Source organism: Antechinus flavipes, chromosome 6 (genome assembly GCF_016432865.1).
Source record: "Antechinus flavipes isolate AdamAnt ecotype Samford, QLD, Australia chromosome 6, AdamAnt_v2, whole genome shotgun sequence".
Classification (NCBI taxonomy): domain Eukaryota; kingdom Metazoa; phylum Chordata; class Mammalia; order Dasyuromorphia; family Dasyuridae; genus Antechinus; species Antechinus flavipes.
Genome location: NC_067403.1, coordinates 263,552,574 through 263,580,366, shown reverse-complemented (window position 1 = coordinate 263,580,366; position 27,793 = coordinate 263,552,574). Strand labels below are relative to the sequence as shown.

Below are 27,793 nucleotides of genomic sequence, written 5' to 3'. Positions count from 1 at the left end.
CACGCAGCCACATACACAAAACACGTGCGCACGCAGCCACATACGTAAAACACGTGTGCACATACAACCACATATCTAAAACACGTGTACACACAGCCCTTACACAAAACACGTACACACGCAGCCACATACATAAAACACGTGTGCACATACAACCACATACCTAAAACATGTGTACACACAGCCCTTACACAAAACACATGTACACACAGCCCTTACACAAAACACGTGCACACGCAGCCACATACACAAAACACGCGCACACGCAGCCACATACACAAAACACGTGCACACGCAGCCACATACACAAAACACGTGCACATGCAGCCACATACACAAAACACGTGCACACGCAGCCACACACACAAAACACGTGTGCAATGCAACCACATACCTAAAACACGTGTGCTGTTGTGCTCTAGTTCAGATGGATCTGAATCGGTCCCTGTTCGGGCGCCAAAATGTGGTGAGCTTTTTCTTCTTAAAAAGCAGCCAGGTGATAAAAGTTCAGATCTTTTATTATCTCCAATATAGCCCGGTTAGCTTAGAGGCCTATCTCTCTGCTTGGTTCCAAGAGCTCTCTCCGAATGTTGCCAAATCCAAAGGTTCTGTCCTTCAGCCTCTGCCTCTGCTTTCTTCAGCCTCCAGCCAGCTCCTCTTCATGTCATTCCGGTGAAATCTCGACTTGTAGCGTCTTCACTCTCAAGAACTCCTCGACTGGCCCATTGAAGCTCTATTTATGCTCCCAAAGAGCTTCAAGGGAGGTGTGAACTCATTGAACTCCAATGAGTAAAGGTGTGAACACAAGCCTTGTATTGATTAGTTCTACTTAGTACCTTGTTTCAGGTTCTGCCCAAAACATCTTCTTGTAAGATTAGATCAACTCTAATTAGTTAGCAGTTAGTAAGGATTCCAACAGTGTGCAATGCAACCACATACCTAAAACACATGTACACAGCCCTTACATAAAACGCGTGCACATACAACCACATACACAAAACACGTGCACAAGCAGCCACATACATAAAACACGTGCACACGCAGCCACATACATAAAACACGTGTGCAATGCAACCACATACCTAAAACACATGTACACACAGCCCTTACATAAAACACGTGCACATACAACCACATACATAAAACACGTGTACACAGCCCTTACACAAAACACGTGCACACGCAGCCACATACACAAAACACGTGCACACGCAGCCACATACATAAAACACGTGTACACAGCCCTTACATAAAACACGTGCACACGCAGCCACATACATAAGCCACGTGCACACACAGCCCTTACACAAAACACATGTGCACACGCAGCCACACAATAAAACACGTGTGCACACACAAAACACATGCACGCAAAACGTGCACACGCAGCCACATACATAAAACACGTGCGCCCTCGCACCCCCCCCACACACACACTCGCACATTCCCAGACCCGAAGGTGTCTCCCACAGGGACCCCCTCCCCCTCTCCCCCCTCCCCCCCCCCCCGCAGTCAGCTGCTCTCGTCCCCCCGAGAATGCAGCGGCCTCTTGTTACCTTCCCCGCGCGCGTCAGTCTCGCTGGTCTCGGTGACCCCGCCCCCTCTCACTCCCCCCTCCCCCTTTCTTGGCGGAGCTTTGAGGGGTTCGTCATTTCCTCCTTCAGGCCCTTTGACCGATGTGGAAACTGAGGCCAACGGGATGAAATGACTTGCTCCCAGTCCGACTTGATCTCAGGGACTTGTGAGCCGAGAGGACACGTGATCTCAAGGGGGAAACTGAGGCCCCTCAGGGGGAGCTCGCGCAGTGATTTGGCCACTCGGGGGCGCTAGAAGGCCGGCCTCCCTCTGCCGGCCCTCCGCTTGGGGGAGTGGGGCCTGTCCCAGCAGGAGGGGCGGGGGCAGGAGGAGCCGGCTGGGGTGGCGTTCTCACGGGAGCCGACAGGTGTCAGCAGAGGGTCGGGATCTGTGGGCGGCTGCTCTGGTGACGGACTCGTGTCCAAGCTCCCGCTGCGGGGGAGGGGTCAGAGGCGGGTCAGCCTCTCGCATCCTCCCCCCCCCCCCCAGCGCCTCCTAACAGGCTGCTGGGGAGGGGGTGTGAGTGTGAGTGAGTGTGTGAGACTGTGTGTGAGTGTGAGTGTGTGATTGTGTGTACGAATGAGTGTGACTGTGTGAGTGTGTGTGACTGTGTGTGTGAGTGTGTGAGACTGTGAGTGTGAGTGTGTGTGAGTGTGTGAGACTGTGTGTGTGTGTGAGACTGTGAGTGTGAGTGTGAGACTGTGTGTGTGAGTGTGTGAGACTGTGTGTGTGTGTGTAAGTGATTGTGTGTGAGTGTGTGAGACTGTGTGTGAGTGTGAGTGTGTGTGTGTGATTGTGTGTACGAATGAGTGTGACTGTGTGTGTGAGACTGTGTGTGAGTGTAAGTGTGTAAGTGTGAGGGTGAGTGAGTGTGTGAGTGTGTGTAAGTGAGTGTGTGTGAGTGTGTGTGAGACTGTGTGAGTGTGTGTGTAAGTGATTGTGTGAGTGTGAGTGTGTGAGACTGTATGTGAGTGTGTGAGACTGTGTGTGAGTGTGTGAGACTGTGTGAGTGACTGTGAGACTGTGTGTGAGTGTGTGAGACTGTATGTGAGTGTGTGAGACTGTGTGTGTGTGAGACTGTGTGTGTGTGTGAGACTGTGTGTGAGACTGTGAATGTGAGTGTGTGAGACTGTGTGAGTGACTGTGAGACTGTGTGTGAGTGTGTGAGACTGTGTGTGAGTGACTGTGAGACTGTGTGAGTGAGAGTGTGTGAGACTGTGTGAGTGTAAGTGTGTGTGTGTGTGTGTGTGTGTGTGAATGTGGGGTGTGTGCAGGGAGCTGATCCTCTCTCTTTGGGGCTGACCCCCTTGTTCCCTGTGAGAACGTTCTCTGCAGCCTCACTGGGCTGGGTGGGGAGGAAGGTGCCCTCCTGGCCAGTTTTTCTCCTCTGCCCTCATACCTCCCTCTCTCCCCGCCCCCCTCGGAGGCGCCCTCAGGTTAGGGATGGGGAGGGGGCAAAGGGGGCAGAGACCGGACTGCGCTAGGCTGACCGGGCCCTGGGTCTAGAGATGTCTGCCCTGGGCCCCTCCTCCCTCTCAGGGTACAGACCTGGGCCACAAACCGTCCCTCCCTGGGGCCCTGGGCCCTCTTCTCCTGCCCCTTCCCCAGGCCCCCGGGGACTTGAGCTGCCCAGTAAAGGCCCGGGGCCCTGTTTGGCCAGACTCCCTGCCTCCCCCGGCGGCTGCTTTCAGGGCCTTTCCCCAAACTTCCCAGAAGCCCGTCTCCTCCCAAGGTTGATGGCCCTTGTTCCTCCCAGTCCCCAAGCTTGGCCTTCCAGCCTCAGGTTTTCTCCTTCCTCCCACCTGCCTCAGAAGTAGGTGCCCCCCCTTCCTGGCTTTCCCCCCCAGGGCGGAGGCACCTGGTGGGGCGCAGTGGGCCCAGGGCCCCTCACACTTGAGTTCTGGGGGTGCCAGCTGCTCTGCCAGCGTCCCAAGGACCGGAAAAGCTTGGTCTTCCCATTCCTCACCGCGGCAGCCGCCCCGTTGTCCCTGGTCTCCCCACGGCTCCCCCTCTGAGGGCAGCTGGTCTCCCGGGAGGAAGTGTGCTGCCCCCCCACCCCGTGCGCCCGCATTCGCTGCCCCCCCTCCCTTCGCTCCTCACCCATTCCGGGGGACCTCGAGTCACTACTTCGGGCCTCGCGGTCTGAGGCTCCCTCTTCCCTTTCCCGTGGACCCCTTAGGGCAGGGGCTACTAGGCCGAGGCTGCCGAACTCAGCCTCCGGGAGGACCCCCTGCCTGACCCGGACAGACGGACAGGTCTGAAAGGACTGGGCGGAGCAAGCGGCAGAGCCGGAGGGGGTCCGCCCCGCCCCCTCCTCTTCTCGGTCTCCCGGAGCCGGGCCCCCACCTGGGGCTGAGCCCCCACATCCCGTGTAATCCGCCCGCGAACCTGCCCCGTGCAGCGGCAGCCAATTACTGCTGCGACTGCTGCGAGCTCGGACCCGGGCCAGGGCAGGGCGAGGGAGGGACGCCGCAGGCTCGGGGGCTGCCGGGGCCGGGGCCGGAGCTCCGCGGTCTGGGAGGGGGTTCCAAAGGCGGGCGGCGAGGGGAGGGGGCGGGGCGCAGGGAAGGGGCGGGGCGTGGGCCCGGACTGCTGATTGGCTGAAGTCGGCGGGCGGGAGCCGGCGAGAGCGAGAGTGCTGAGCCCGCAGTGTGAGCGAGAAGGGAGCCGCCGGGAGGGCGGCAGGGAGGCGGCGGCGGCGGCGGCGGCTGCCGGGGGCTCCAGGAGCACGGCCGGCCGCGGGCATGGACAAGGCCACGGCCCCGGAGCGCGGCGGCGCGGGCGCGTTGTGCGAGCGGCGGCCTCTGGCTGCCTGCGAGCCATGAGCCGGAGGCCGGTCCGGGGCGGAGGCGCCGCTAGCTAGCCAGGGGGGGCCAGCTCGGCCAGGGTGCTGTCCCGCGGGGCCGGGCGGGGCGCGGAGCCGGGAGCGAGGCCGTTACCTGCCCGGGCTGCGGCGGAGGAGCGGCGGAGGCGGCGGAGGGAGGCGCGGGGCGGGCGCCGGGCAAGGTGTGCGCCAGAGCGAGGAGGGGCTCTCCGCGCTCCCGCCCGCTCCGTCCTGTGTCCGGCCCTCCGGGATGGCGGGCCGCCGCCGCCGCCGCTAAGGAGCAGCGGCCGGGGAGGCCCGGGCCGCGGGCACCATGCGCAGGTCCAGCACGGACGAGTCTCCCTACCACCGGAGCCCGTCCCTGGACAGCAAGGACTTGGGCTTCGCGCCGGGCGCCTTCCGCCGCTACAGCGGCCTCTACGGGGCCGGGGCCGGCGCGGGGCCGGCGGCGGGGGGCCAGGACGCCGGCTCCTCCTTCTTCGGCTTCCACGGCAACCCCGGCCCCAAAGCCGCCAAGGCCAAGTACACGTCTCCCAAGGGCAACAAGTACGTCGTCTTTTACCTGGACCTCTCCTTTATCTTCCTCCTAGAGCTGCGGCGCTGCGGCATGGCGCACACCTGCCTCCAGGGCGTCAAGTACCTCATGTTCGTCTTCAATCTCCTCTTCTGGGTGAGTGCTGCACCTCTCCGGCCGCGCCGGGCCTGGGGAGCCCGGCAACGGGGGTCCTGCCGAGGGGAGAGCCGGCGGGGGCCCTGCCGAGGGGAGAGCCGGCGGGGGCCCTGCCGAGGGGAGAGGGGGGTCCTGCCGAGGGGAGAGCCGGCGGGGGTCCTGCCGAGGGGAGAGGGGGGAGAGCTGCTCCGGGTCCTCTCCCACAGCTGTCCTGGGGACTGTTGTAGCCCGGGGGTGCATGGGGATGGCCCCGGAAGCCACGTGCTTCCTGTCTGGCCTCCAGACTGGATTCTCCCTCCCTGAGGCAGGGGCTGGTGTCAAGCCTCTGCTTGAATTTGTGGCCCAGGCTCAGGCGGCGAGGTGCCTTTCTCTCACTTCCAAGGAAATTTCCTTCCTCTCCCCATCCCCAGCCCGGGGACCTGGGGTCTCCCCCCCCTTTCACAGATCTCCCAACCAGCCGACATTGGCTTCCCGAGAGCACGTAGTGATGGCCCAGGGTGGGCTGTGTGGCCTGGCTGGGTGCAGGACCCCTGGTTTCCCGAAAGGAGGCAGAGTGGGGGCGTTGCCCCCCTCCCCCCGCGCCTGGCAGTAACTGGGCCCAGAAGCTGGCTGACAGCACTGGGGAATGGGGCTGAAGCAGCCTGACAGAGGCAGCTCGGTGCTGCCGGGAGCAGGAGCAGAGGACCCCAGGGCAGGGCCCAGCTTCCGCGGGCACGTGTGGGGAGCCAATCCCAGCCTGAGGGGGGACTGCCCGGCGGACCCCAGGCCCCCCCTCCAAACTTCAGAATGGGGCCTGTTGGAAGGGCTGGGGCTGAGGCAATATCCTGGGGGTGGGCTCTTTGGCACACCCGGGCTGTGGGGAGGGGGCCCAGAGGCCTTCTGGAAGCCCAGGCCCGGGTCACTTCCCACACAAATGCCCAGTTCCCTCCGTAAGGGCTGGGGTGCGTCCTTCTGGGGTCTGAGAGGGGGGATGTGGAATCTGACCTCCGGCCTTTCTTGTCCCCGAGCAGCCCTGAGCTCTGGGAGGGAGTGCTGAGCCCCAGGCGAGGGCCAGGCCGGACCCTGGAGCCCCAGGCGGCTGTGGGCTGTCAGGGCAGACTGAGACTGGCTCTGGGGGGATGGAGGCGCTGCTTGCGGAAGGCCTCAGGGAGTGAGATAGGCCCTCGGGGTCCCCTGAGGCCCAGAGACTGCCTGCTTCCCTCCCACGGCCCACCCCGCCAGGCCCCTGACTCTCAGGAGCCAACGTCCCATCAATTCTAAACCTTTGGGCTTATGGTCACCTGCCGAGGCGGTCGGGGCAGGCTTCCTGGAGGAAGTGATACTGGCTCGATGCTTGGACAGAAGGAGGCCGAGCTTCCCTCTTTGGTGATTGGAAAAGGGACACGAGAAAGGGGGCAGCTGCTGGCCCTTTGCTGCCTCCTCCCTCCAGCCCCCCCTTGAGGCTAGAAGGGGAGGTCTGCTGGCTCGGTTGGGAAGTGCCCCTCTCCCGGCCTCCTCTCGGGGCAGTCTCCCCCCGCCCCTCCCCTTTAGGAGCTCGCTTGGATCTGGAAGTTTTTCACTGGGGAGAGCGGGGTCTCCTAGTGCAGACTTCAGTGCCCAAATGGGGGGGGGGGTGAGTTAGCTGGGACCAAGGTCAGGCGACTGAGGGCTGGACGGGGGAGTGGCCAACAAAGGGGTCAGGCAGCCTGGGGGTCCCTGGCAGACTTCTGGGGGCACCAGGGAGCTATTGCCTGTTCTTGATCAGGGCAGGGGCCTGTAGGGGGGCTCATCTGTGGTCAGCGGCAGGGCGGGGAGGGGTCACGGCTGCTCAGAGGACCAGACTTGGGCTCGAGAGGGAAGGACATTGATTTTTCAAGCTCGGCTTCTCTGGGGGGGGCTGCTGTCAGGCTGCGGCCTTGAAGGGGGAGCTCGAAGCCCCGGACGGTGGAGAAGGCTGAGCGCCCGCTGGGACCTCCCCCCCTCACCCCCCCAGCCCAGCTCCCTCCCACCTGGTGGCAGTGACTCCCACATCTGCGGGGGGGGGGGGGAAAGGGGGGAAGGGCGGGGGCGGGGCTGGCCCCCAAACTCCGCCTCCACTGTCCTGAGCCTCAGGCGGGAATTATGGGCGGGTGCTCCCGCCTCAGGGCGTGGTCCCTCCGCCCTGGTCCCCCTCCCTTGGAGATCTCGAGCCCTCCCTCCGCAGGGTCCTGTAGGAGGCGCAGCCTGGCCTCTGCTTCCCCAGAGGATGGAGCCTCCAGGGAGGCTGGTGGGGGCCGGTTTCTGCCAAGGGCGCAACACTAGCCGGGGTGTGAAGTCATGTGAGCCTGGGGTGCCCAGCGAGAGCTTGGGGAGGGGGAGGGGTCAGCCCTGACTGTCTGGAGCTGGGAGCCGGCCCCCTGGGCCTTCCTTCCCGGGGAGGGCACCTGGCGGCTCGGCTCCCCGGGGTCCGGGCTCAGCGCGCATTTAGCGGCCTTCTCCGCCGGCCTCCCTCGGCAACGATTGCCACAGAACCCGGGGAGGGGGCGGTCCTGGTGCCCCCCCCCCCTACAACGGAGGGCGAGGGACGCACAAGCGTCTGAGAGGCTGGGGGGGGGGTCAAGTCCTCCCGTCTGTGGGCCGGCCGTCCCTTGGACAAGGGCTGCCTGAGGGGAGCGCCGGGAGCTGCAGGCCCAGGAGGTCTGAGGTCTTGTGTCTGCGAGTGTGTGGGTGTGAGTGAGTGTGAGTGTGTGTGTCTGTGTAGGTGTGAGTGTGTCTGAGTGTGTGAGTGAGTGTGTAGGTGTGTGTGTGTGAGTGTGTGAGTGTCTGTGAGTGTGAGTGTGTAAGTGTCTGTGAGTGTGTGTGAGTCTGTAGGTGTGAGTGTGTCTGAGTGTGAGTGAGTGTGTAGGTGTGTGTGTCTGTGAGTGTGTGTGAGTGTGTGTGTGAGTGAGTGTGTAAGTGTCTGTGAGTGTGTGTGAGTGTGAGTGTCTGTGTGTGAGTGAATGTGTAAGTGTGTGCGTGTCTGAATGTGAGTGAGTGTGTAGGTGTGTGAGTGTGTGTCTGTGAGTGTGTGTGAGTCTGTAGGTGTGAGTGTGTCTGAGTGTGAGTGAGTGTGTAGGTGTGTGTCTGTGAGTGTGAGTGTCTGTGAGTGTGTGTGAGTGTGAGTGTGTGAGTGTGAGTGTCTGTGTGTGAGTGTGTGTGAGTGTGAGTGTCTGAGTGTGAGTGAATGTGTAAGTGTGTGCGTGTCTGAATGTGAGTGAGTGTGTAGGTGTGTGAGTGTGTGTCTGTGAGTGTGTGAGTCTGTAGGTGTGAGTGTGTCTGAGTGTGAGTGAGTGTGTAGGTGTGTGTGTCTGAGTGTGTGAGTGTCTGTGTGAGTGTGTAAGTGTGTGAGTGTCTGTGAGTGAGTGAGTGTGTAGGTGTGTGAGTGTGTGTGAGTGTGAGTGTCTGTGAGTGTGAGTGTCTGTGGGTGTGTGTAAGTGTGTGAGTGTCTGTGAGTGTGAGTAGGTTGGGGCCCGCAGGGCGCTGGCCGTGGTGCTGACCCCTCTTCTGCCTCTTCTGCGGGACTTGAGCCTGGACCTGTTGTGTGTGTGGGGGGGGTCAAGGCGAGCCTGGAGGGCCTGGGCAGGGGGAGGCTCAGATGGAGGACGGGCGCGTTGGACCTTCCTTGCCCCATCCCCCGCACCCTGGCATAGAAATGTCTGCTGGGGAGAGGCTCAGACCTCAGAAGCAGGAAGCACCGAGAGCCCGGTGGGGAGTGGGGGGGGAGGCGCCAGTGGTCAGGGGCCGAGGGAAACGCTGGGGGCGCTTGTGAGCTGCCCCTTCCTGCTTCCCCAGTGAGCTGGGAGCACCTGGCAGGATGGCTGCCAGTGAGCAGGTGTCCCCGATCTGCCGCAGGCGGGAGCTGTCTTCTGGCTGGCTCGTCTCGCTCTTTCTGCCTCGTTGGACAGCGAAGGGGAATGCCATGGCCTGCTCCTGACAGGTGGCTGTTTTCTGGTGGCCATCCGTCCTGTGTGCCTGCCGGCGCTGGCTCGGCAAGTCTCGGTCTGGGGTTCGGTGACTGTATGGGTCTCTCTCCTCCATCTCTGTCTGAGGCTGGGGCTCTCTGTCTCTGTCTCTCTCTCTGTGTCTCTCTCTCTCTCTGTCTCTCTCTGTCTGTCTCTCTCGTCTGTCTCTCTCTGTCTGTCTGTCTCTCTCTGTCTCTGTCTCTCTCTGTCTCTGTCTCTCTCTCTCTGTGTCTCTCTGTGTCTCTCTCTCTCTGTCTCTCTGTGTTTCTCTCTGTCTGTCTCTGTCTGTCTCTGTCTCTCTGTGTCTCTCTCTGTCTCTGTCTCTCTCTGTGTCTCTCTCTCTGTCTCTGTCTCTCTGTCTCTGTCTCTCTCTCTGTGTCTGTCTCTGTCTCTGTCTCTCTCTGTCTCTGGCTCTCTCTGTCTCTGTCTCTCTCTGTCTCTGTCTCTCTCTCTGTCTCTGTCTCTGTCTCTGTCTCTCTCTGTCTCTGGCTCTCTCTGTCTCTGTCTCTCTCTGTCTCTGTCTCTCTCTCTGTCTCTGTCTCTGTCTCTGTCTCTCTCTGTCTCTGTCTCTCTCTGTCTCTGGCTCTGAGTGTACCCCTGCCCTTTGCAGTGACTTGGCTCAGAGCCCGCGTGCCGGCCGCAGATGGCTCCTCAGTATATGGTGAGAGGGTGGGAGCAGAAGGGACTGAAGAACTCTGTTCCTGCAGATTCTCAGGGCCCCAGACTGCTGGGGGGGGGCAGGACTCAAGGACACCCCGGGAAACAAGGGGATTCAGGAGAAAAGGCAGGAAGCCATGGGGGGGCAACTCTGAGTGCCGGGTGTCTGGCCATGAGGGGCCGAGGGCTTCCAGTTCAGGAGGGCTCCCTGTGGCCCTGGCGGCTCTTAGCTGCGGATCCCCAGAGGAGGGAGAGGACTTTCCCAGTTAGCAGCCGCGGCCCCCCCCCTCCCGCCCAGGTTCTGGCAGATTGAGGGCTTCGGATCCGAAAAGTCATTAAAACAAATGAATCTCCGGGATTAACAGCCGGCGGCTGCCTTACCTCTGCTAACAGGTTTTGACAAGTAATTACCCAGTGGTGGTGGGCCTAGCCTGGGGGAGGGGCGGCTCTGGCAGCTGTTAGCCCTGCCCAGGTCCAGCCTGGCCGGGGCCCCTTCCCTAGGTGCCCCAGCTCAGAGAAGAGGCCTAAAGGTCCCCAGCAGTTCCTGACTCCTGACCGGGATCGCCTCCCCCCCCCCCCATCTGACATCCGGGCTTCTGGGGGCTGGGGGGGTAGGGTCCGTGTGCGCCCGAGACAGATCTGCCTCTGACCCTTCCTAGCTGGGAAATCGTGGCCAAGAGTCTCAGCCTCTCTTCCCTCATCTAGAAATCGAGGCTGGGCCCCCTCTCTCTGGGCCCCCTCTCTCTGGGTCCCTTCCTGCCAGGCCCCCCTCTGCCAGGCCGTGATGAAGAGCTCTTGAGCTGCCTCCTGCCCAGCCCTTGGCAAACAGACCTTCTGCCAGTGATGGGCACGGCCCCTCTGCGTCTCCCTGATGGTCCGGCGGGGTCCAGACCTGGGATTCGAAGCTTTTCCAGCTTCCTGGTCTGTGACGTGGGCTCACGAGCCCCCTGGGACCCTGATGAGGCAGTGGCTGGAGCCCAGGGAAAGGCCGGCGGGCTGCCCCATCCGTCTCAGGCCTCTCACCGCCGTGCCCCGTCCCTGTCCCTGGTCCTTCTTGGAGAGACAGTGTCCTCTGGACCCACTGACCCCGGTGAGGAGCTGGAAGCCCCCCTTCACTCTGGGTGGGGGTGGGTAGACTGCTGAGCCTTGGGACTTTTGCTAGCTGCAGGACCCGGCCTTTCAGAGGACCCCGGGGCTCCCCCACCTCTCTCTCTCCTCATTTATTTGACGTGGCCAGATGTCCATGGAAGATGCGGAGAATGAGGAGCGCTGGGCCGGCTGAGGGGAGGAGTGCGGGGAGGACCGGGATCGCCAGGAGAGGCCTAATTGGTTTATCTGCGCCCTGTTTTGTTGGGTCTCCCTCATAACTGTCCTGCTGGAGGGCTCGGACAGGACCCAGCCGCCTCTTTCGGGAGCTGGGGCACCCCCATGGTGGCCGGGCTCTGCAGAGGGATCCCGGTGAGCGAGAGACCGGGGCTGAGTCAGGGGCCGGCCCTTGTTCCGCCTCCCGCTAACTCTGGGACCCAGGAGGAGTCCTTTTGTCTCAGTTTCCCCATCTGTAACACTGGGGGTTTGGACAAGGTTTTAGGCCGTGATACAAGGGACAGAGATCTTCCCAGTCCTGGATCTGCCATTTGGTCAGGGCTTTCATTCCCCCCCCCTTCCTGATGGTGAGGGAGGGGGCTGCATTTGACATCTCAGCTGCGTTCTGCTCATACACTTGAGGCTCCTTGGATTTCCTCAGCTCTCTTGCCCGGGCTGGAGCTGCTGGGGCTCCGGCTGCTGGGTCAGAGAGGACCCGAGGCTCCCCGCTTTCCCGGCCTTCGCCTCTCAGGCTGGGGAGGGCGTCGGGGGCCGGGCCCCCTGCCCAGCCCTTCTCATCAGCTCCATCGTTTCTAGGCAGAGATCTCCCAGCGCCATCTCCCAGTCACGTGTTCTGACCGGTCCGCATTAGCTCCCGGTCCTCTCCATCTGTCCGGTCTGCAGGGGCGGGCCTGCTCATCCTTCTGGTCACCGGGTCGGCCACCTGGAGTCATCCTGAGTTCCTCCTTCCCCCGCCCATCCAGTCTGGCCAGATCTTCTCAGCCCCCCTCCCCCCCACCATCCCTCCATCTGTCCTTCTCTCTTGTGCTCGCTCTGACCATCAGCTGGACTGTTGCCGGGGTCTTCTCAGCGGTCTCTGCTTCTTGCCTCTCCCTTTCTGGTGAATCCTCCACCAGCCGCTCAAGTGACCTTCCGGTGCCGAGGGCTCGCTCCGCTCTGGGAATCTTGGGTAGCTTCCTATTTTCTGGCAGCAAAGCTTCCCCTCCCCTCCCGCTTGCCATTTTAAAGCATTTTGAACATCCCTTTCTATTACTGTGACCATGAACCTGACAGGCAATGACAAGACGAATCTTGGAGGACTGTGGGCAAGACTGTGAACCTCTCCTATGCACAACACGGTGGATTTTTAAAAAATGTCCAATTTACCAATGTGCCGACTTCCCTGTGTCCTGTTATCTGAGCCGCCTTCTGCTCGCCTCTGAGTGCGTTTAAGTGATTCATTGAAAAACACATTCTGCTCTTCCTTTAAACATCTCACTCTGGTGGCTCCCTCCTACAGCGGCCCCCGCGTCACCAAAAGGGCGCGGCCGCCCGAAATAAAGCCGGGTCTGACCGTGCCCCCCGAGCGCGCCGCCTCCCTGCCCAGGGATTGATCGGGGCCGCTCTCGGCCTTCGGAGGCAGGGCTGCTGCTGCCGTGTCACCCTCGTTAACCCTTGGCTTTCCTTTCCAGTGTTGTCGTCATTATTGGAATCGTTCTCCCGGCTTTCCCTCCCTTCCCTCCCCATCAGCTCATCCCCCCCTTTCTTTTGGAGCAATCCTCTCAGGGACATTCGCTTACCACACTGTTTCCCCTTGGTAGCCTGTTCTTCGCTCTCACAAAAGGGCTGCTCTCAATATTTGTGTAAACCTGGACCCTTTCCTTCTATTTCTGGGTGTGAGCCTGGTGGGGACGTGACTGGGACACAGGGTCTACACGGGTTAAGGACTTTGAAGGTAGAGTCCAAAGTAAGCAGTTTGGGCCCAGATACTTAGACCAATTCACAGCCCTTCCAACGATTGCCATTTTCCACATTTTTTCTTTTGGTCTTCCTCGGTATGAAACATGTTATTAACGCTTATAACGGCACTAAAGTTTTTCTGATACCTGTTTATAGGATTATCGATACTCTCTATTTCTTGGATGTTCGAGAATTTTGTTGGAAAGATTCGTTGTTTCTTCTAGTTACCCATTTCCTCTCTAACTGTATAAATTTTGTTTGGGCAAAATCTTTCCATTTTACATACTCAACGTTGCCCATTGCACTTGTTGTAGTCTTCTCTATCCCTCCTTCAGTCAAAAGCTCCTTCTGTGGCCACAGTTGTGGAGGGTTCCTCCTTATTGACACAACCTGTCCTCTCTCGATACTGTATTCATTTAGTGCTTATTGTGCTGTTGGTTGTGAGATGTTCTAAACCTAACTTCGGCTAGACGATTAGTCAGCACTTTCCGTCGAGTGCTTATACCTTACTGCAGTAAATTGGAGTCTTTCGGGTTTTTTGAAACACTAGGCTACCATGTTTGATAGCTTCTGAGTCTCATGTATCTAATCTGTTCCACTGATCGTTTTTATATTTTTAAGTAGTTCCAGTTTTGATATTTTGACTCAGTAGGGTAAATTTAGATCGGTAACGACTGATTCCTTCCTCTCTCACTTCCTTCACATTTTTAAAAAAATCATTTTCCCTTGTAATTCTTTTTTGATCCTTGAGATGAATTTTGTTTATTTTTTCTTTTTCTGCAAAGAAATCATTTGGTAGTTTGATATGACAATTTTATGAATTAATTAAAAAATTATCACTTTCATTATATTGACATGGCCTACCCATGAACAATTAATATTTCTCCAGTTATTCAGGTCTATATTTCTGTAGAGTATTTTTAGTTGTATTCTTTCAATTTCTACAAAATTTTCAAATTTTTAATATATTTTATATTTCTTTTTCATGGGATTTCTTTTTTTCTGTCTCTTCCTGCTGGTAATATACAGAAAAGGTGGTGTTTTGTGGGCTTGTTTCCTATGCTTTTACTTTGCTGAAGTTATCTAAATGGATTCGTGGCTGAATCTCTAAGTTCTTTGTCGTTCACCAAAGGGATGATTTTATTTTTTCCTGGCTTGTGCCCATTCCTTTGATTCCCCTTCTTTGTCTTATTGCTCTAGTGAGCATTCCTAGAACTCCACAAATAGTGGAGCTGGGAGTGGACGGTCTCTCTCTATTCCTGATCTTTCTGGATGGCCTCTCACATTGTTCCATCACAGGTGTTACTGATCCTTTGTTTTGGAAAAACATGGTTTCCATTATTAAGAAAAAATTCATTTACCCCTTCACTTTTTCACACTTGTATTGAATGTAAGTGGACGCTGCGTTTTGTCAGAAGCTTCGTGGTGCTTGTGCTGTATGGTGTGGGATGGTGTGCTAAAGCTAATTTCTGCTAGACTACTGGTCTGAGCACTTTTTGCTGCCATAAATTGGAGTCAGGGTTAGGGTTAGGGTCCGGCCTGGAGCAGGGTCCCCTGCCGGGGAGAGCACTCAACGGGGGTCTTGTCTCCTGCATGGCAGGGAGAGGAGGGCCCCAGGAGGCTCCAGGCGCGTCTGCCCCCTGAGCTAGAACCCCACAGGGGAGCTCGGGGCTCCCTCATTGGACACTGGAGATCCCTGGGATGGTCTCCCATGGGGCCACTAGCCCGCTCCGCTGACTCCGCTCCGAGGCTCCTTCCCTCTCCGCTGTCCCCTTCACCAGCCCACGAGGGCCCGTTTCAGAGCCCAGGCCTCTGCCCCCTGCCCCCTCTCTCCCCCACCCCCTTCCCCCTCTGCCCCCCACCCCCTTCCCCCCAGCCCCTCCCTTCCTCCTTCCCCATTGCTGCTGGCCCGGAGCTGACTCAGAGCTCTGTGTGCCAGCGCGCCCGTTCCGGGCCGGAGGAAGTTATTGATCTGCTGTCAGAGCCCCGCCGAGCCCACGCCTTCCTCCTGCTCCGAGCCGCTTCTGCCAAGTCCCTCACAACTGGCATTTCCTCCCGTCTTTGAGTGTGGAGTGCTGGCGCTCCCCTACAGAGGCCCCCCCCGGCGCTGGCAATTGAGGGCCCCCCCGGGAAGGAAGGGCCCACGCCAGGCCCCGGGCAGAGGGCGCTGAGAGGCTGCCGCCAGGCCCCGGGCAGAGGGTGTGAGAGGCTGCCACCAGGCCCCGGGCAGAGGCCCATCCTTCTTGCCAGCCTTCCCTCACCAGCCCCACAGAGATCCCCAAAGTCACCTGAAGCTGAGGCTTCTCCCTGGGGATGGGGCAAGAAGATGCATCAGGAAGGAGACAGCCTCCCTCTGTGGCCTCCTCAGCTTCCGCCACCTGAGTGACCACCTTTGCCCCTTCTCCTGAGCTTCTGTCTGGCATCTCCAGCCCACAGCCAGACGTCCGGAGCTCATTACTCCATAGACATTTCAGGGGTTCAAGCTTGCCCGGGGCCATGGGGCCAAAAAGGGGGATTTGCATCCAGGCCTCTTCTTCCTCCTCCTCCTCTTCCTTCTCCCTTCCCCTTCATCCTCTCGCTCCTTCTTCCCCTCATTCCCCCCTCCTCTGCCTCTTCTCTCTCTCTCCTTCTCTCTCTTTCCCTTCTCTCTCTTCTTTCTCCTCCTCCCCCTCTCCTCTCCCTCCTCCTCCTCTCCCTCCTCCTCCTTTCCCTCCTCCTCCTTTTCCTCCTCCTCCCCCTCTCCCTTTTTTCCTCTTTCCCCTACTCCTGCTTTGATTTGAATCCAGGCCGCGCCATGAGCCCCGGGATGGGCTGGAGGGGGCCCTGACCCGTCTGTCTCCTTGGGAGGCTCTGGGCTGCCTCACTGCTCCTGCCCTCACTCATCTTTTCTTGGTCCTCTGCCCCTTGGCCCGGCACGAGCCCCCCGCGCCTGCTTTGCCCGGTCCCAGTCTAGAGTAAAGAACAAGCAGAGGCTGCTTTGTCCAGCAAAGTGGGGGGGCTGCAGGGTGCACAAGTGAGGGCCCCCTTGGGGGCCTCCCAGCAGACTTTGGGGGGCAGGGCTGTTCCTGGGCCCCATGATTGCCCAGCCTCCCCATCTCCAGAGCCAGAGGTCAGGGCTCGGGGCCATTCTGCCTCCCCGGGGCAGACTCGGGGAGAGTTCGGCAGGAGACCGAGGCTGGCTCTGGGGCTCGGCAAGGCAGGGGTCCGAGTCCCCGCTCTGGGGGAGGGGGTGATCCCGGGGGACGTCCACTGGTGGCCGAGCGCCTCGACTCGGAAATCAATGGCAGATCTCGGATCCCAACAAGGAGCTCGCAGGGGCCGGGACCCTTCCATCTTCTTGTCTGCCTTAATGTCCGCTTTGGAGGGGAAGAGGATTGAGGAGGGGGAGGGAGAGGAGAGAGGGAAGAGGAGGAGGGAAAGAGGGAGAGGAGGAGGAGGAGAGAGAGGAGGGAAAGAGGAGGAGGGAGAGGAGAGGGGGAGGAGGAGGAGGGAAAGAGGGAGAGGAGGAGGAGGAGGAGGAGGGAGAGGAGGAGGAGAGAGGAAGAGACAGAGGGGGGAATGAGGGGAAGGAGAAGGAGGGAAAGGAGGAAGGGGAAGGGAGGAGGAGGAGGAGGAAGAGGGAGTGGGAGGAACAGGGAGGAGAGACAGGAGGGGGATGATGGAGAAGAAAGAGAGATGCCAGTTGGGCGGGACAATGGCTGCAGCGCCAGGGATGGAGTCAGGAGGCCTGAGTGTGACCTGATTCTTCCTAGCTCTGGGCAAGTCTCCTAACCCCTTTGCCTCAGTTTCCCCATCTGTAAAACGAGCCCCTGCGACGTCTTTGTCAAGAAGACCCCAGACGGGATTACGGGGAGCCTGCCGCCCCCTCAGGATCAGGGCCTCATGGTCGCAGGGCGGGAAGCTGGAGCTTCAGTTTTCTGCGCCTTGCGAGGACTCGGTGTGGGGGGTCACTCCCTGGGGGGACAGGGCTGCTGAGCTCGTGACTCCTGCTGGAGAAACCCTGAGGGGGCGCTCCCTGGGGGCTCCTCACCCCTTGCTCCGGCCTCGGGGCCACGGGGTCCTTGGGGGAGGCGCTGCCCCAGGGGAGTGCCCCAGGTGGAGTGGGCGACTCCAGGCCCGCGCCCCTTTAAGGCTCACGCTCTGCTGAGCTCCCGAGAGGTCTGGGGGACTCCAGCCTAGTGGGGGAGGGGCGTACGACCCGGGTTCGAGTCAGGCGGCAGACACGGCCAGGGCTGGTCCTCTGTGAGAACCAAATGAGCAGAGGCTTGTGGGGGCTGGGGGGAGGCGGGGGAGGGCGGGGAGGGGGCTTTCTGGCCGAGAATCGTGGGGAGCTGGGACTGGGGAGGGTGGGCGCCCGGTCCCTGTGCGCGTGCTCGTGGATCCCTGCGAGAGCGCGCACGCGTGTGTGCCCATGAGTATGTGCACGCGCCTGCACACAGGTATGAGCCGCGGGGGCTGCAGGAGACGGGAAGCCTCCCCCAAAGCCCTAGATTTCCAGGAGAGGGAGCGAGGCCCAGGGAGGAGAAGGGGCTTGTTGTGGGGGGGAGGGAGAAGGGCTGAGGGAGGCAGGAGGAAGCCCCAGAGGGCCATCGTGCTTGGCCCGGGCTGAGGGCAGAGCCATCAGCTGCAGGGGCTCCCGGCCTCGGTGGCCTCCCCTGCCTTCCTGGCTCCAGCCTCCTCCTCCAGCCTCGGGTGGCTCCCCATTGCTGTCTCCTAAAAGTTTATGGTCTCCAGCTTAGTACTCAATCCTCTGTCTCCCACTGCTTCTGCATAGGAAGCCAGGCAGCCTCAGTTTTCCAATCCCCCCCTTCTCTCTCCTCCCGCCCCCCTCTCCTCTCCCCTTCACTCCTTTCCCTACATTTCCCCTCTTCTATCTTCTCTATCCCTCCTTCTCTCTCTGTCTCCTCCCCTCTCTCTGTCCCTCCTTCTCTCTCTCTCTCTCTGTCTCTCTGTCTCCCCCCCTCTCTATCCCTCCTCTCTCTCTCTCTCTGTCTCTCTGTCTCCCCCTCTCTCTATCCCTCCTTCTCTCTCTCTCTCTCTCTGTCTCTCTGTCTCCCCCTCTCTCTATCCCTCCTTCTCTCTTTCTCTCTCTGTCTCTCTATCCCTCCTTCTCTCTGTCTCCCCCTCTCTCTATCCCTCCTCTCTCTCTCTCTCTCTCTCTGTCTCTCTGTCTCTGTCTCTCTGTCTCCCCCCCTCTCTATCCCTCCTTTTCTTTGTCTCTGTCTCCCCCCCTCCTCTCTTCCCCCCTCCTCCTCCCCGCTCTCTCGCCCTGTCCTTGCCCCTCCTCCCCTTCTCTGCCCCGCTCCTTTTCCCTCTCCGTCCCCCTCCCCCCTCCCTCCCGCTCTCCAGCATGGCAGGCAGCCTGGGAGGGATTCTCTGGGGTCACTGCTCTGATTACATCTCCTCCTGCCTCTGTGAAAGCTTTTGTGCCAGACCAGAGACGTGTCTGCCGCCATCGCCAAGAGGCCCGAAGGAGGAGGGACTCAGTGCTCCCCCCCTTCCCTCCCTCCTCCCTCCTGGTTCCCTCCAAGCAGAGGCTGAGCAAGGAAAGAGCCTCCGGGATTGGTGTCCAGGGTGTTCAGAAGGAGGAACCAGAGTGGGAATGGACAGAGGATGAGACCCTGAGGAACAGGGCCAGGGGCTGGGGGGAGGGGGGCTCAGAGAGAGCTCAAAGTGTGAGCGTGTGTGAGAGAGAGACACCGAGACAGAGGAGAGAGGATTCTGAGCAGGGGAGCTAAGGGGGAGGGGGACCCTTAAGATCCTTAACAGGGTCTTGTCAGGTCAAGTTTCATTCCTGGATTATTCCCACCATCCTCTGCTTTTGCTCCTTAAAAAAAACCCTAACACCTGGCAGACTGGGTTTGCTCCCAGTTTCTATCACATAATTTCAGTGGGCCCTCACTGGGGCGGGGCAGTCCCCTTGTGCCCCCCAACTGACCCCCTAACCCGTTCCTCACAGCGGGTTTTCTGACTTGCTCCCCTCCTCCGCCCTAGCCCCAGAGCTGAGACTTTGGCCTGCTGTCTGACTGGGTGGCCATTCACCGAGTGCTCCCCTCCCCCCCCCCCCCCCCCCCCCCCGTGGCCGTTCTCCTGCCCAAGTGGCCCCGCCCACTCCGTCCTCTCTCTGTCTCCTACACGGCCACGCCCCCTCACAAGGCCCCCCCCCCCCCCAACCTCCTGTTTCCTTCCAGCTTAAGCTCAAGCCCCACATTGTGTGAGACCTCCCCGGTCCCTCAGCGGGACCCCTCGAGGCTTTCAGGCAGAGGAGCTGGGCCAGCCTCCCCCTCCGCGCCTCGGGACCCGCCCCCTGTGGGCAGAGTCCGAGTCTCAGGCTGGGGGGGGCTCGAGGCTTCTCATCCAGTTGGTACCGGATAAGCCCCCCTCCCCCACCAGCAGCCTGTAAGACCCACAGTGGGGGGCTTTTCCCTCAGGGGGCACCCAGACCCCTGGGGGCAGATTTAGTTATTAGGAGGGTTTCCCTGCATCCAGCGGAAATCAGCCTTTACTTAAAAACCAGCCACAGCCCCTTCTTCCAGCCCCACCCTCTGGGGCCAAGTGGACAACCCTGCTCCCTCTCATCGGAGCCCCTCCCACCCCCGGGCACAGGGATCGAGTTCCCCCTTCTCTCCTCCCGGCTCACCGTCCTCCCCCCGCTTTCCCAGGCCCCCCCTTGTTCCCCAGCTCTTCCAGTTTGCAGAATCAGCAGCCCAAGACTGGAGGGGGGCGCCCTGGCTGTTCCCGGCCCTCAAATGTCAGAACCATTCGGCTGTGGACAGTGACGGGTTCGCTTTCCGCCTGGCATCTCAGGACCGTGGACAGCGGCCAGGCGCTGGGGCGGGAGGGCGCTTCCTGAAGAGCCCGAGGAAACACTCGGCCTCTGCCCCCGACCCCCACCTGGTCTCCCCCCGAGGCTCCAGGCCCTGTTGCTCAGGGTTCCCACGGAGCTCGGGGGCGTGTGAGCGTGAGTGTGTGTGAGTGTCTGAGGGCACACTCACGCTCCCAGGCCCGCGCTCGGGCGGGGCATTTCCCCTCAGAGCCCAGGGCAGCTTCCTGCCGCTGGGGGAGATGATTGAGCCGTTGTAAGGGGGCTGGTGAGCTTCAAAAAGAAGCTTCGGAGGGAACCGGCTGAAGAGCAGCCTTTCTTGGCCCCAGACGTGGCCACTCTGGCTCCCCGGGGAGAGCTCGGCCAGCCCACAGGATTCAGGACCCCCCTCCCAAATTAGCCCGAAGAGGGAGGAGTGTTGGAGCACCATTCCAGCCCGCTTTCCTGCTTCCTGGGGAGGCGGAGAGGGAAGCCAGGAAAGAAGGGAAGCTGATTGAGACAGAACCTCTGAGGTGGGCTCGGGAAAGAAGAAAGGAGTCTGGGAGATTCCAGGAAAGGTGCCCAGGAAAGGGCCAGAGCCCCGGGCGCAGTCCTCCCCTCTCAGACCCCGGGCCCAGTCCTCCCCTCTCAGACCCCGGGCTCCGTCTCCCAGAACAGGACCCTCCCTCTCAGCTCTGTCCCCACACTTACGGTGTTCGCTCCTCATCCCTTCCTCGGCCCCCCTCCCCCATGATTTCCCGCCTCCATTCTAGTGGTCCCCTGGGCTGGCGATCTCCTCCCTCTCCTCCTCCCCCCCCCCCCCCAGCTTCCAGAGGCCAGGGATTGCCCAAGATCTTTCTTTGGTGGGGGAGGGGGGCGAGGCTCGAGCTCCCCCCTCTTTGTTGTTGTTGCTTTTTAAAATTGGCTTTTGTGATAACGAGCAATTATGAAGCTCAGTGAAGCCTTTCAGCCGCTAAGGGAGGCTAGCGGCGGGCGGGGGAGGGGCGGGGGCGGCCTCCGGGGACTCGTTCCCCAAACGGGGTCGGGCCGGTTCCCTTCCGCGCTTCCGCGCACAAGGGAATGGGGGGAGGGGCGGTGTGGACCCTCGGGAGCTGCGCAGATTTGCTGAGGACGCGGGCGGGGGGTCCCGGCCCCGGGGGTCCCGGCCGCGTGGAGATCAGCTCCCAGCTCCGGAACTCGGCATCTGGGCCAGGCTCCGCCTTCCTGTGCAAGTCCCGGCAGGTGCATCGGCCGGCCGCTGGGGGGCGGGGCAGGAGTCAGGGGTCCCCGCAGGTGCATCGGCCGGCCGCTGGGGGGCGGGGCGGGAGTCAGGGGTCCCCGCAGGTGCATCGGCCGGCCGCTGGTCCCTGGGGGGGGTGCGGGGAAGGAATCAGGAGCCCGGCAGGTGCACTGGCCGGCGGGCTGGGTCTCTAGGAGAGGAGTCTGGGGTCCCGGTAGTCGGCAGGAGTGGGTGGGGCCCTGGGGGCTCTGGGATGGCCCACACTGGGGCCCCACGGCTCTTTCTCTGCCCCCAGCTGGGAGGATGCGGGATTCTCGGCGTGGGCATCTGGCTGGCGGTGACGCAGGGCAACTTCGCCACACTCTCGCCCTCCTTCCCTTCGCTCTCGGCGGCCAACCTGCTCATCGTCACGGGCACCTTCGTCATGGTCATCGGCTTCGTGGGCTGCATCGGGGCCATCAAGGAAAACAAATGCCTGCTTCTCAGCGTGAGTGCTGGGGGCGCTGGGGGGCGTCGGGAGGGGCACCGAGCTCTGGGAAGGAGGCCGGGAGGCTGAGAGAGAGGCCGGCTCCGTGATGGACAGCTGCGCTCTCTCCGGAGCCCGGGCCCAGGAAAGCCGCCCGCCTCGGCTTTCTTTCGCGGGGTCCCTCCCCCAGCCTGGCCGTGGCCACTCGAACCCAGCCGGGCGGCCTGGACCAGCTGGCCCTTGGAACATCCTCCCGCGGCCTCCAGGAAGCGGCGCCATCTGGCAGCTCTGGGGGAGCAGGTGGCGCCCGGAAGGGCTCTGGCCTCCCCTCCGCCCGCGCCGGCCCGCCCCCTGGTGGCCAGAGGCAGCTGACCCTGGCAGCCCGCCTGCTCGGCCCCACTGGCCACCGCGAGGATGGGTCGGCAGAGGAGCGGGCAGAGGCCGGTCATGGGGCACCGGCCCCTCGTGCCCTCCCCCTCCCCCTGCCCAGAGCCGCCCTGTGCTGCCGCCACAGGCTTATCTCCCTTAACCACGGCATCTGCCCAGAGCTGAGAACAAATCCTATCCAGAACAAGTCAGAAAGTACCCATTAAGTGCCAACTGCGTGCAGACCCTGAGACTGGGAACCCAGAGGGCAGCTAGTGGAAACCCCAGAGGGAAGACACCAGGCTCAGCAGGGCCCGGGCGAGGGCCTTCCAGGGGGCAGTGGTCGGAACCGAGAAGGGCAGGGAGCCTTCCAAGCCTGGGGGACATCCAGAGAGATGCAGGGGGTCATCGGTGAGAGAGCTGGGGGGCGCATGTGGGAAACGAGGGGTGACAAGGGCTTTGAATGCCAAGCCACCCTGGAGGCCCCGTGGCCGCTGAGCACAGGACGGTCTAGGAGTCGGCGCCTCCCTTCCCCAGCGCCCCAGAGCCAGGGGAGACCCAGGTCCTCAAGCCTGACCCCCTGGGTTCTGACACAGTCACCGCCGAGGAGGCCTTGGAGGAGGAGGACCCGGCTTCCTGCCAGAGGCACGAGTCTCTTCTCCAGTAGGACCAACACCTCCAAGGACGGGTCCCAAGGCAGCCCGTTCTCTCGCGGTTGGTCCCTTCTCCGGGACAGCGGGACATCGCGGTCAGGGGCGAGTCAGTGTCGGGCTGTGGCTGATCGGGAGTTGAGGGCTCTGCCCCGCGGGACCCACGCGCTCTACTTGTTCTTCCTCGGAACCTGGGGTGGCCCAGGACCCCCGCTTAGAGCCCTTCGTCTGTGTCCGCCCCCTGGTGAACACGCTTGGGCACGGGAGCCCCATCAGCAGGCAGCCCTTCCTGCCTTTCTACCCCCGGCTCCAGCCTCTTCATTCAAGCGTGAGGGCCGGTGCCCAGGACTCCTTCCTTGTCAGGGGCCGCGAGGACTCCTTCCCGCTCCTGCTCTCCCGAGCCCTTGGTTTATTGGGATTCCCCACACGCTAATGTGGAGATTCAGGCGCGGGGCGGGGCATTGGCCCCGCCCCCCGGCCTCGGGATGGAGCCGGGCTTCGGTGTCTGGAAGCCCATCCGGCCTCTCCAGCCCGTCCCTGAGCTCCGTGTGGCTCTGCTTGTGGTGGCCCCAGGGGCCGGGCAGCCCCGCCACTTACGGTTCTGGCCCTGAGCCCTGGGCTCAGACTGGGCGGGACTCGGGACCGCAGAGAATGTGGTCAAGGTGACCCCACGGGAGGCACGCCCGCGGCGGGAGAAGGGGGTGGGAGCGCTCTGTGAGACCAGGGCAGGGCCAGCCCTGGCTGCCTGAGCCGTCCTAAGCGGGAGGGACCTTTAGAACCAGCCCATTGGTTCTGGCCAGAGCCGAAGCCTGAGCCCCAGCGACATCCTGGTGCTCCCCCCACAGCCTTCCCTTCCCTCCCTCCCTCCTCTCTTCCTCTCCTTTCTTCCCTCCCCTCTTTCCCCTCCTCCCTTCTCTCCCTCCTCCCTTCCCTCCCCTCCTCTTCCCCTCCCCTCTTCCCCATTCTCTTTCCCCTCCTCCCTTCTCTCCCTCCTCCCTTCCCTCCCCTTCTCTTCCCCTCCCCTCTTCCCCATTCTCTTTCCCCTCCTCCCTTCTCTCCCTCCTCCCTTCCCTCCCCTCCTCTTCCCCTCCCCTCTTTCCCACTCTCTTTTCCCTCCTCCCTTTGCTTCTGCCTCTCCCTTTCTCTCTCCCCCCTCCCTCCACTCTTCCACTGTCCCCTGTGTCCCTCCCTTTCTCCTCCCTCCCTCCTCCCTTTCCCTTCTCCCTAGCTTTTTCCCTCTGAGGTGTGAGAAGAGCCGGATTGTGCTCCTGGGAAATTGTCTTTCCTTCCCTGTCATCTTTGGCCCTTTATTTTATCCTGAAAATTTATGGGTTCAAAGGTTCCTCTTCTCATCAGCCACGGCGGCCGACTCCCCTCCCCCTCTCTGAATCATCCCTCCTTCAGAGGGGCTGCAGCCCCCTGGGGGCTGGGCCCGGGGAAAGGCATGGCCACTCCTCGGATCTCGGAGGACCATTAATCACGACCAGAGGGAGGCTTCAGGAGGGGGAGGATTCCGTGGACGGGAGAGGGAGGACGAAAACTAGGTGACTGGCTGGGGGCGGGGCTTTGGATTCTCAGCCCACCCCAATTCCTGTGTTATTTAAGAGATAAAAATCCATCCAGAGGAAATTGAAGAACTGTCCAAAAGGCCAAGCCTGCTGCGGTCCCGCCCCCCCCCCCCTTGCCAGTCTGGTTCCCCGGGCCAGTCTGGGTTCTACACCAGAATGCCCTCGGGCGCCCCCCCATCTTTGCTTCTTTCCCTCTGTCCATCCCTCTGTTGCTCATGTATGTTAGCTCCAAAGCCCTTTCACCCCCCCCACATGTGTGCACCCCCCCAACATGCTCTGAAGGGGAGGACTTGGTCAAGGTTCCACTTAGGCGGGCGCTGGGGCTGGGGCTGCCTCCCTGGGGGGCACAGGGGGCCTTGCTGTCTCTGACACCTTCCTCTCTTCCTCAGTTCTTCATCATGCTGTTAATTGTGTTCCTGCTGGAGCTCACCGTGGCCATCCTCTTCTTTGTCTACACAGACCAGGTAAGTGGCTGCTGCCTGTTTGCTTCTCTGTCCCCCTCATCCCTTGCCAGTTACCCCTCGGCCCCACTGCAGAGTGAGGGGCTCCCGCCTGTACCCGCACTGTGCCCGCTGTTACTGGCGCATCCTTGGGCCTGGGCGAGAGCTGTGGGGGTCAGCAGGGGGCCAGCTGGATCCTCTGCATTGAAGGGAAGGGGACACCATTTATGGAGCGCCTACTGTGTGCCTGGCACTTGACAAATGGCATCTTGCGTGAGCCTCCTAACAGCTCTGTGAGGATTGTTGCTGGAATGAGACTCTATTTTCAGCTGAGGAAACGTGTCCAGGCTCAGCAGCCAGTCAGTGTCTGAGGCTGGATGTGAGCTCGGTGCCTGGTCAGTGAAGAAGGCCTGAGGGGCCTGGAGTTCTCGGGAGCTGTCCACACTTGCAAGTTCTGATCTTAAAACAGAGGCCGGGGCTTGGTTGTTCCAGTACGGGGAATTGGGCTGTTCGAGGGAGGAAGGATGTCGTTAAATGAGTTCCTTCCTCCAGAACCAGCCTGGACCACAGAAAATGAGCGTGCAAGTGAGAGGGGGCTGCAAGGAAGGACTCCTGGTGCTGTGGCCCCAGGGCCCGGAGGTTCCCTTGGCCAGCGCCTGTAACCCATTCCCAGAGCCCCACGGCCACCTGCCAGGGCATCATTCCCAGGGAGGGCTGGCTGTTCTGGCCCGGGGCTGGTGTCTGAGGCTGTTTGCTGCCTGCAAACAAAGCCCCTAGAACCCGCTGGGGGGTCCCAGTTCCCCCTCCCTCAGCACCCTGTCCCTCCCAGCCCGGCCCAGCCAGAGAAGACCCCAGGGCTGGGGAATGCGAAACCCCAATGTAGCCCGGGGGTGGAAGAGAGCAGAGGAGGACTTGGGGTGGTCAGAAAAGTCGGGCCTGTCTGGTCGGGCCTTGGGAAGGTAGTGGACGGTGCCTTTGGGGTGGACGGCAGGACCTTCAGCTCGTCCTGCCAGGGGTCCTTAAGCACCTTCCTTTCTCTTCTCTGGCTCCCAGCGGTGACTGGAGCCCCCAGGCTTCCAAAATGGGCTGGAGGTGAGGCAGGGGCAGCTGTGTTGCCCTCAGCCTGGGAGGGGGCAGGAGCCCAGCCTGCTCAGTGACCCCATAAGGACCAATGAGGGCTGGGCTCGTACCCATTCTAGTGGGCGTTGTAGAAGCCAGCAGAGCCCTGGCTGCCCTCCGCCGGCGAGGTCGTGGGCTCCCCTGCTCGGGCCACTCTGGCCAAGGGCCCCGGGCCCCGGAACTCGGGGCGCCTTCCTCAGAGCAGCCACCGGCCCGGCCCACAGGCCGACTCTTGGTTCTCGGGCACCTCAGAGACCTCCCAGCCGTGCGCCCTGGATGAAGCGCGAGCCCCTCCGTTTCCTTTCCAGCCAAATGGGGCAATGGCGCTTGTCCCCCCTGAGCCCTCAGGGTCCCTCTGGGAAAGTGCCCTGTGGAAACGGGGGCTGCTGCTAATTAGCATGAGTGAACCTCAGGGAGTCAGCTGCACGGGAGGGGGCGGCAACCAGCGCAGGGGGTGTGGCTGCCCGGGGAAGGCGCCTGCGGGGGCTCCGCTCCTCCGGACCCCAGGGCGGCCTCCATCCCTCTGGGAGCCTCAGCCTCTGCTTCTCTTCCAGATTGACACGTACGCCCAGCGAGACCTGAAGAAGGGGCTGCACTTGTACGGGACCGAGGGGAACATTGGGCTCACCAACGCTTGGAGCATCATCCAGACAGATGTAAGTGGGAGCCCCGGTGCTCGGTCCTGGGGGATTCTGGTGGCCCCCGGTGTCGGTCCTGGTGCTCGGCTCTGGGGGATCCCGGTGGCCCCCAGTGCTCCGTTCTGGTGCTTGGTCCTGGTGCTCGGCCCTGGGGGATCCCGGTGGCCCCGGTGCTCGGTCCTGGTGCTCGGTCCTGGTGCTTGGCCCTGAGGGATCCCAGTGGCCCCTGGTGCTCCATTCCGGTGTTGGGTCCTGGTGCTCGGCCCCGATGCTCAGTCCTGGGGGATCCCGGTGGCCCCCGGTGCTCGGCCCTGAGGGATCCCGGTGGCCCCCGGTGCTCGGTCCTGGAGGATCCCGGTGGCCCCCGGTGCTCGGTCCTGGAGGATCCCGGTGGCCCCCGGCCCCCGGCTCCCGGCCCCAGCCAGGGAAGATCAGCAAGTGAGGGAAAGGGGGAGGGGAGCTGAGTGCGGGCGAGACCGCTGGCCCACTGAGCAACGCTAGCCCAGCCTCCGAGGGCTTCTGGGAGACAGGCCCACCTGGGGATGGCCGAAGGTCAGGCTGGAGGCCCCGAGCCGGGCCCTGCTGGCAGGGAGGTGCCCCGCTCTGGCAGGGGGCACTGCGCCTTGGGCCCGGGCTGTCAGCCCCTTCCCGCCAGCACCCCCACTTCCATTTCTGAGCAGAGGCGAGGAACCAGGAGGAAGCGATTTCCCAGGTACCCGCCCGCGACGTCCGCCATCCATCAGCCTCCTCCCTCTGGAATGTCAGCGCGGGGGAGGCGGGGGCGGTGCTGGGAACAAACGGAAGGACAGAGCCCCCTCTATTTGCCTTTGACTCATTTTGCGACAGCGTGGAGCCAGCCACCTGCCGGCAGTCAGGCTGCGGGGTGGAGAGCCACAGTCACCACAGGGGGCCGTCCACCTGCACGCCCCGCCCCAGACCCTGGGAGGCAGTGGCGCTGTCAGCACCGGCCAGTGTGGACAGCGGCAGACCCGCTGGGGAGAAGCTTCCCCCTGTTCCCCATTAGTGAGCCTTTGAGCCCTGTGGTGTTTTTCTTCTTTAATATAAGATAAGATGGTTCTCTCTGCTTGGTTCCAAGAGCTCTTGCAGCTTTGTCCTTTGCTTCTGTCTCTTGGTTCCAAGAGCTCGCTCCGAATGTCTCCAAATCCGAAGGTTCTGTCCTTCAGCCTCTGCCTCTGCTTTCTTCGGCCTCCAGAGCCAGCACCAAGTTGAATCTGTCTTGCCTCTGAGAAAGCCTTCTCAATCTTCACCGAACTCTCCACTCGTAGCTTCTTCCTCTGAAAACTCTTCTTCCACCACCAGTCAGTCAAGTGGAAAATATTCGAATGAATCCCTCTTCACTGGCTTATATATGACTCTTCTGAGAGAATGGGATTATGGGTTTTCTCCCATAGTGCTCTCTGGCCCTAAGAGCTTCAAGGGAGTGTGGTGATTTTTTTTCTTTTAAAATAAGTATAATAGTTCTCTCTGGGGGAGAGGGTACAGGTTTCTTGGGGAGGTTTTCTTGGAGGCAGCCTTAGTATCAGTTCAGATCAATAATTAGCCCAAATGCAGCCAATTGTAAAAATACAAATGTTTATTTTCTCCTTCCAAAGTAGCCGGTTAGTTGAGGCCTCTCTCTCTGCTTGGTTCCAAGAGCTCCCTCCGAATGTCTCCAGATCTGAAGGTTGTGTCCTTCAGCCTCTGCCTCTGCTTTCTTCAGCCTCCATCCAGCACAGAGATGGAATGAATCTCTTGTCTCCTTCATTTGGGGCTCGGC

At 61.3% G+C, this 27,793-nt stretch overlaps 1 protein-coding gene across 6 annotated transcripts in view; it reads left to right on the top strand.

The window, feature by feature from the left end:
• Nucleotides 1-27,793, top strand: part of TSPAN4 (tetraspanin 4) — a 45,264-nt gene that overhangs the window by 13,682 nt on the left and 3,789 nt on the right. For all 6 annotated transcript variants that reach the window (XM_051963791.1, XM_051963788.1, XM_051963793.1 and 3 more), the window contains 4 exons: nt 4,990-5,069; nt 21,065-21,256; nt 24,209-24,283; nt 25,933-26,034. In XM_051963791.1, the coding sequence (XP_051819751.1) occupies nt 5,007-5,069; nt 21,065-21,256; nt 24,209-24,283; nt 25,933-26,034 (432 nt within the window). In that variant the 5' untranslated portion in view covers nt 4,990-5,006. The remainder of the gene's footprint in view (nt 1-4,989; nt 5,070-21,064; nt 21,257-24,208; nt 24,284-25,932; nt 26,035-27,793) is intronic.